This window comes from Caenorhabditis briggsae, assembly GCF_000004555.2.
Source record: "Caenorhabditis briggsae complete genome, chrII, whole genome shotgun sequence".
In the NCBI taxonomy this organism is placed as follows: Eukaryota; Metazoa; Nematoda; class Chromadorea; order Rhabditida; family Rhabditidae; genus Caenorhabditis; species Caenorhabditis briggsae.
This window is the reverse complement of record NC_013486.2, coordinates 1,495,045-1,503,840: the sequence shown is the minus strand read 5'-3', so window position 1 is coordinate 1,503,840 and position 8,796 is coordinate 1,495,045. Positions and strand designations below refer to the sequence as shown.

At 35.6% G+C, this 8,796-nt stretch overlaps 2 protein-coding genes across 2 annotated transcripts; one reads left to right on the top strand and one right to left on the bottom strand.

Annotated features, from left to right (window-relative positions):
- Positions 1 to 574: 574 nt before the first annotated feature.
- Positions 575 to 2,822, bottom strand: Cbr-sra-9 (the record flags this gene model as incomplete). The annotated part of the gene is made up of 3 exons (XM_002629788.1): positions 575 to 703; positions 1,009 to 1,195; positions 2,179 to 2,822. Coding segments are annotated over 3 exons (960 nt in total), but the record flags the coding sequence as incomplete, so codon positions are not given.
- A 4,368-nt stretch (positions 2,823 to 7,190) lies between these two features.
- Positions 7,191 to 7,763, top strand: Cbr-sra-1 (the record flags this gene model as incomplete). Its single annotated transcript, XM_002629787.2, has 2 exons — positions 7,191 to 7,330; positions 7,487 to 7,763. The coding sequence occupies 2 exons, from the start codon at positions 7,191 to 7,193 to the stop codon at positions 7,761 to 7,763; spliced, it is 417 nt and encodes a 138-aa protein (XP_002629833.2).
- Positions 7,764 to 8,796: the final 1,033 nt, after the last annotated feature.

Below are 8,796 nucleotides of genomic sequence, written 5' to 3'. Positions count from 1 at the left end.
CCGTTTTTTTCCTTTCTTTAGAATAAAAATCAGAAGTTTTTGTTAACAAAATCATGCAGGTCTTAAATATTCTACGAAAATCGATCCGAAGAAGAATACGGCGATTCAGTCGTAGTCTCCGTAACCTGTGTCATATCCTGATCCAATGACTCTTCCTTCATCTCGAAAATCTTTTATTTTTTAAGTATTATAGCTTTTTACTGCAGTGAATATGAATTAAATTCCTAATAAAACAGTTTTTACTCTTTGAATATTGGAAAAATCGTGCGTCGTAAAATGCGATGCAGCGTACGCATACACCCTGACGCGCAAATGCACTCGAACGGTTGGCGCACCGACCGATCGGTCAGCTCGGTCGGCTGTCGGTTGGCTGGGTCGGTGGTCGGTCGGCGGTCGGCAATTTTTGACCGACCGAGGTTCCAGAGATTTCGAAATTTCCAGAATTTCAGAATCTCAGAATCCCAGAATCTCAGAATCACAAATTTGAGATATCAAAACACAAAAACAAGAGAAATCTAAAGTTTTTTATTCAACAGAAATCTAAAAATTCTCAATTCCACATCTTCTGAATTTGTTTTATATGACCATCCTGTGACTGTTTCTCATGCGAAATTCCAATTAAATTTTGAACTCGACTCGCGTGGCTACATCGGATACGGTAGATCAGCAAAAGTGGGAGGAGCATGGCAAAAATTGGAACTGTCTGGAAAGCACTATTTGCTGGAAATTTTGAAAACCTAAATTCTGGTATCCTGAGGAACATTTTAGTGAAAAATTGCCGTTCTAGCTATTCTAGGAGCCAAGATATAGCCATTTGAAGTTTTGGAGAGACGCAGGCAGCTAGAGCCAGAGACGCAGTGTGTCTCGTCGTCTGCGTCTCTCCAAAACTTAAAATGACCATATCACGGCTCCTCGGAAAGCTAGAAAGCTGGTGTTTGAAGCAAAATTATTCTCAGAAAGTCAGAAATTACTATGAAAACGAAAACTTTAAAAAATTGGAAAACTCACATAGAGCCAAACAACCCAAAAATAAAAATCAGCCAGTATCAAATAGTCCCTTAAATTTCTCAATAACGACACGCCGACTGAATAAATGAACATCAGGACGAACAGACACACAGACAGAAAACAAATCGTTTCTGTTGAATCGATTTGTTGACGTTTACGGAATCGAGCGCCAACTTTGAAACGGATTCTGGAAAAAAACTTGTTTGGATTTCTGGATTTTTGTATACTGTCTAATTTCTAGTTTTCTAAGAATCATTTTGATTTAAAAACCAACGTCCTAGCTATTCTGGGAGCTGAGATATAGGTACTTAAAGTTTAAGAGGCTAGAGACGCAGACAAGGAGACACTCTAACCGTCTGCGTCTCTCCAAAGCTTTGAAGCGATGTATCTCGGCTTCTAGATGAGCTAAAAAGATGAAAATTAAACAGAAAAGCTGAAAAATGAGCATGCTTTATAACAAAATAAAATTTTTAAAATTTGGAAAAAAAATTTTTTTTTCGATTTTTCACAAAAACTTTCAAACTGAATATACTATGAGTAAAGTATAAAATTTCCTCAAGTTTTCTAAAAAAATGAACGCTCTAGCTCTTTTGAAAGCCGAGATATAGGCATTTCAAGTTTCAGTGTCTGCGTCTCTCATGATGCGCGAGAGACGCAGTGTGTCTCGTTGTCTGCGTCTCTTCCAAAACTCAAAGCACTGTATCTCGGCTCCTGGACGTCCTAGAACGCTCATTTTTTCACCAAAGTTTTTGAAATTTTAAGCTTAACCAAAAATTGCATTTCGGAAAAAATTTCAAAAGAAAATTTTTTTTTTGAAATTCTTAGAAAGTTTTGGGTTTTTATATTAACTAATTTCTGGCATTTTGAGAATCCTTTTGATTAAAAGTTCAGCGTTTTAACTCTTCTTAAAGCCGAGATACGGCTATTTGAAGTTTTGAAGGGACGCAGACAGTTAGAGTTAGAGACGCAGCGTGTCTCGTTGTCTGCGTCTCTCCAAAACTTTAAATCGTTGTATCTTGGCTCAAAATTGAGCTAGAAAAGTCAACTTTTTTGGAAAGTGTAAGGAATTTCTCAGAAAATTTGAGAATATAAAAATTTTCTGACAAAAAACTCGGGAAAGTTCGAAAAAAGAGCTCCTAGATGACCTTGAAACCCAATTCTTCTACTTACGAATACTCCAATTTCTTATTGTATCTCATTAACCATAAAGCCACACAGAAATTGAATAAAGTGAGTACGGTGCAAACTGCAAAGTATACTGTAGACCGTCTAGCGCTAGCTTTTGGAATCATAAAACATCCCAAGACGGCCCCATCCAGCGGGTCATCAAATAATAGTAATGGACCAGTAATTCCACTAAAGAATAAAATGAAAAATAGAAGAATTAAAGAGTATTTGATGGATTTTTTGGATTTAAAATTTTTGGAAAAATTCGAAAAAAGGCGTTCAATAATCAGCCCAGTTTGTCCATAGATCATTCCAGATGTACAGAAGAGCATGAATTTATAAATTGGAGCACATTGAGCTTCGGTTTTCAGAAAATTAGAATCTCCGCGAAATTCCAGATTCTTCAAGACCAGAATCATTGCTTCATAGGAATAGGAAATTTGGAAAAAGTTGGCGAAACATAAATTTTGGAATAGCAAAATTTTTGTGGACCATTGGAATATTGATTTTGTCAAAATCAAATTTATCGCTGAGAATGTAGAGATAAGGGTTATCAGCGCGGCGAGGAGATCAACGATTTGGGAGATTAGAAAATTTGAGCTGAGCAATCGATCAATGTCGTCCGGGGTGGCGATGGTTAGGTTGGAGGCCATGGGATCTGGAAATTTTGGAGAGTTTGGGATTTTTGGGGAAGTGAATCTATAAAATGAGATTCTGAGATTCTGAAATTCTGAAATTCTGAAATTCTGAAATTCTGAGATTCTGAAATTCTGAGATTCTGAGATTCTGAGATTCTGAGATTCTGAGATTCTGAGATTCTGAGATTCTGAAATTCTGAGAATCTAAGATTCTGAGATTCTGAGATTCTGAAATTCTGAGATTCTGAAATTCTGAGATTCTAAGATTTTACGATTCTGAGATTCTAAGATTCTGAGATTCTGAGATTCTGAGATTCTGAGATTCTGAAATTCTGAGAATCTAAGATTCTGGACTCTGAGATTCTGAGATTCTGAAATTCTGAGATTCTGAAATTCTGAGATTCTGAAATCCTAAGATTCTGAGATTCTGAGATTCTGAGATTCTGAGATTCTTAGATTCTGAGATTCTGAAATTCTGAGATTCTGGGATTCTGAGATTCTGAGATTCTGAGATTCTGAGATTCTGAGATTCTGAAATTCTGAGATTCTGGGACTCTGAGATTCTGGACTCTGAAATTCTGAGAATCTGAAATTCTAAGATTCTGAAATTCTGAGATTTTGAGATTCTGAGATTCTGAGATTCTGAGATTCTGAGATTCTTAGATTCTGAGATTCTGAGATTCTGAGATTCTGAAATTCTGAGATTCTTGTCAATTCCGAATTTTCGATTTTCTGAATTTTAAAATTCGCCTTGGCGTCACTTCGAAACCGCGACACTTCGAAACATGTTATTTCGAAACCAGTCATTCCGAAACCAGCCAGCTCGAAACCGAAAAATGAAATTGGAAATTGGAAAAACTACTTAAACCGAAAGAAAAAAATTTGCAGTAGTTGCGAAACGACTGGTTTCGAAGTGTCACGCAGTTCCAAAATGACCGGAGCCCAAAATTCCAGAACTTCAGATATATTCTGAATTTTCTGAATTTTAGAAAAAAAACATCCAAAATTCCAGATCTCAGACAAAAAGAAAAATTTAATGGCTGGAAAAAAAACTCCGAGCTGAAAAAATGAAATCACGTCTGAAAATGGTTAAATTAGGTTTCCAGGTGAAAAAGAACAGAAAATTTCATTTTTGTCCCCTGGAAGAAGAACAATATAGTCAGAAAACGTTCAAAAATTAATTTGATAAATTTGACAAAAATCGAAGTTTTGAATTTTCAAAAAAATCCAAAAAATCTTTTTTTTTTTCGAAAAATGTGAAAATACCAAACCAGACAATAACAAATACACCGGTCCATTCAAAACAGCTGAAAAATAAATTCTGAGAATTCTGATGTTTTGTTCTCAAAAAAGAAAAAAAAAACAAATCAGAAATCAAAAACTGGAAATTAAAAATTTCGAAAATTTAAAAATTTCAGAATTTCAAAAAATCTGGAATCACAGAATTTTGTGAGTTCAAACGATTCAATCTTTTTTTCAGAATAACAAAATGAATTTCTGAGAAATCGGAGCTTCTGACGGCTCTAGACAAATGAAGGAATCTTTGGGGAATTCTGAAAATTCAGAAAAAAAAATTTAATCAAATTTTCGAAAACAAGTTTTTGAGATTTTTGAAATCAATCTTAGAATCTCAGACATTCATAATCTCAGAATTTCAGAATCTCAAAATTTTCAGAATCTCAGAATCTTAGAATCTCAGAATCGTAAAATCTTAGAATCTTAGAATCTCAGAATTTCAGAATCTCAGAATTTCAGAATTTGAGAATCTCAGAATCTCAGAATTTCAGAATCTCAGAATCTCAGAACCTCAGAATCTCAGAATTTCAGAATCTCAGAATTTCAGGATCTCAGAATCTCAGAATCTCAGAATCTCAAAATCTCAGAATCTCAGAATTTCAGGATCCCAGATTCTCAGAATCTCAGAATCTCAGAATTTCAGGATTTCAGAATCTCAGAATCTCAGAAACTCAGAATCCCAGAATCTCAGAATCACAGAATCACAGAATCTCAGAATCTCAGAATCACAGAATTTCAGGATCTCAGAATCTCAGAATCTCAGAATCTCAAAATCTCAGAATCTCAGAATCTCAGAATCTCAAAATTTCAGGATCTCAGAATCTCAGGATCTCAGAATCTCAGAATCTCGGAATCTCAGAATCTCAGAAATTCAGAAATTCCGAAAATTCAGAAATTCAGAATATCCATTTTTCTTGATTTTTCATTCCAATGTTCACTTTCTTGTTCAGACATCAAAACACGTAATTTCGTTTCTTTGTCACCAGAAAACGGAAAAAAAATTATGGGTTAGTTTGATTTGTCTGAACAAGAAAAAAGGCAGTGTCATAAATGATTTTTGGAGTATTTTCTTCTTCTTCTTTTTTCGATTTTAGAAGTCTTTGAATTTTTGAACTTCTTTAAAGTTTCCGGATTTTTGCAGTTCTATTCATTTTTTTTTCGAACGAGTTTTTCAGAATTTTCCGATTTTTTTTTTGAAATTTTTGGAATTTATGATTATTTTGGGTTTGGGAGTTTTCAGGAATCCAAAAATTCTGATATTTTCAGAATCTATGTTTTTTTTTCAGAATTTTTCCCACACTTTTTTCTAACTTTCAGTATTTTTTAATACTTTTTCTTTCAAAGAAATTTCTTTATTTTCCAGTTCTCGAAAATGAAAAAAATGTTATCAACCAGCAAGCTGGTGCGCCTTCGGCGCGATTTAATTTAGTTTTTACTGGCTTGTCGCTTCACTCCTAATTTTTTCTTAAAGGTGGGGGGACAGGAGATTTTTCGTAGTTTTTTTGTAGCTAGAGTATGCATTCTACCGTGACGGTGTACAACGCTTAATGTCACTCTGCGTACAGCTGTCGTCCTCGCCTTTATGTATGCAATCGGGCGTGCGCTTTCTCTTTGCCCGCGTGGCCCAGTCGGTAGCGGCGCCGCACCCTCAATCATCGCCCTCACAAGTTCAACTCCCTCCTCGAGGGGCATCTTTGAACGGAATTTCGAGAACATTATTTTTTTCATGTCCCCCAACCTTTAAGGGGTCACGTAGATCTATATTTCTTTTTCAAGTTTTTCAAAAGTTGACAGACTGACACCGGCACGGACAGACGCCTCTTAATAAGGAAGATTTTATCAGAATTTATCTGATAATTATTGGAAAAATTTTTTTTTTTCAAGAAATGATTTTTGGGTTTGGCTGAAAATTTTTTTTTTTTACATTTTCAGAATGAAGCGTCAGAAGAAACTTTTTTTCGAGTTTTGATTTTTTGAAGTCTGGAATTTCTGATTTTTTTGACTTTATGAACTTTTGAAATTTTGTTTAGAGAGTTAAAGTTTTCAGAATTTGTAAATTTTTGAAATTTAGGAACACAGGGATCCAGGGACTTTTTTCTATATTTTTGCGAATTTTTCGAAACCTTCAAATTCTTTAATTTTAGAATCCTCCATCCGGAACTTTGATATTGTTTCATTTTTTTGGATTCTGAAAACTTTGGAAATTTCAGATGACGTCACTAAACGTATCTTCTTCATGTGCTTCTAAAATCCAAGTGACTCATCTCTCCAGCTGGAACTACCGTATCTCTGCCACATGTGCTCTGTCTGCAATCCTAGCAACCATTCTAATTTCAGTTTTCGCTATAAAATGGATTTTGCTGAAATCCACATTTCAGTCGTCCACAAAAATCATATTATTACTAAATATCGGATGTGCGAACTTGCATCAAATTTTATATGCTGTTTTGTCGGTAAGGCGGGCTTTAGAGAAGCTAGAAAATTGGTTTGTGCCTCAAAAAATTTTTGAAAATGTCAGAAATTCAAAAATATACAAAATGCAAAAAGAATCAAGTTTCTAGGCCGACTAAAAGCGCAGATACAGCGCTTTGAATATTTGAAGAGACGCAGACAGTTAGCGTGTCTCGTTGTCTGCGTCTCTCACCTTCAATACTTCGAAGGACTGTATCTCGCCTCCTAGATGAGCTAGAAGCATGAAAACTTTACAAAAAAAAAGAGAATTTTCCGTATAATGTTTCAGGATTTTGAAAATTCCCAAAAAAAAAAATAAAAAGAAATCGGTTTAACATTTTTAACCAAAATTGCGACAAATTTGATATCATCCGGTTGGGGTAGCGATTTTACGTATTTCGATTAAAAATAAGTCAAATTGGACCACGGAGAGCCAAGATATTGCACTTTGAAGTTTTGAAAAGACGCAGACAGTTAGAGTGTCTTAATGTCTGCGCCTCTCGCCTCCGAAACTTTAGAGCGCTTTAACACAGCTCGCAGAAGGCCTAGAAAGCTGGATTTAGTTCTAAAAGATGTCTTCAATTTTGTACTTTCAGCCGAATCCAGAAATTTCAAAATTTCCAGATCGACATGGTCTACAAAGGGTTCTTCCTCACTGATCAGCCATGCGAATGGCTGATCACCGAAAGCGACTGCGTACCGTATACCGTACTACTGTATGCCGGCATTTCTGGAATGTTCTATTCACAAACTGGCGTCTTGATAGAGAGGTGGGACACTCATTTTGGAAAAAAATATTTTGGATTTGTTTTTCAAATTACTGTAACTTTATTAATTTTCGATCGATTTTCTTGACATTTTTTTCAAAATGTGTGAAATTTTCTCTATTTTTGAAAACCAAAAAATCGATCAATCCAAATTTCCAGAGGCATCGCGACATTCGCTTCCAACTACACCACCGCTCTCAGCCGTCGAATCGGTGTCACCATATCTACCGTAGTCGTGTTGCTCAGCTTTATAACCTACCGTACTATTATGTGGGATGATCCTCTTGACGGTTACGTTCTCACATGCTTTGTGCCTTCAGCTCATAGTGCTCACCGAGCCAACTGGTTTTTGTTTATTTGTGTTTGCTTGACATTTTTCAATTTGATTGCTTCAATGGCTGTTATGTACTACAATAAGGTGTTGGAATACAGGTGAGAGGCTTTAAAACAATTTTCTAGAAAACTCTTTTGGAGTTTGGTCAAAATTTGAGAGCTCTAGCTCTTTTAGGAGTCGAGATATAAATGTTTGAAGATTTTTTTGATTTTTTTTAATACTTCGGCTTATGGAGAATGCGCTGTAACCTTAAAACTCAAAATTTCACACGTTTCGACTCAAGAAACAAGCTTCTAGCCCAACCAGAAGTCGAGATACAGTCAATTCCAGTTTTGAAGGCGAGAGGCGCAGACAACGAGACACTCTGACTGTCTGCGTCTCTTCAAAACCTCAAAGCACTGTATCTATGCGCACAGTGGTCCGCTTTGACTGGTTGTTTGACAAAAATATATAAAGTTCATTGGCAAATACACTGATATTAAAATTTTAAATAATTTTGGGAAATTCAAAAAACAATTTTTTTGGTTTTTAAAATTTTCAAAAAGCAGAATATTTTCAATTCTATTTCATTGAGTTTGGTAAAATTTTCACTCTTCTAGCTTATCTGGGAGCTGAGATACGACGCTTTGAAGTTTTGAAGGGACGCAGACAGTTAGAGGGACTCGTTGTCTGCGTCTCTCGCCTCCTAAACTTCAAGCAGCTGTATCTCGACGCTTAGTGGTCCGTTTTGACTGGTTTTTCCACGAAAATACCTAACATTGCTTGGTTAACCCAATGATACCAAGTTTGACAAGTTTTTGAGAAATTCGAAAAATCCAATTTTGTAATTTTTCAAATATTTATGAATTCGGAATATTTTCGACAAAATTCCATCAATCTCTGTAAAATTGTTATGTCTCTAGGACATGTAGAAGATGAGATATAGTCATTAGAAGTTTAGGAGGTTAGAGACGCAGCGTGTCTCGTCGTCTGCGTCTCTAGCCTTCAAAACTTCAAACGCCTGTATCTCCACTCCTAGATGAGCTAGAAACTTGATTCTTGATCCAAAATGTGTAAAATGTCAAGAATTTTAAGTGGAGCACACTTTTTGCTCACCTCTCAAAAATTTTCCAGAATCCGCTACAAACTACGCGAA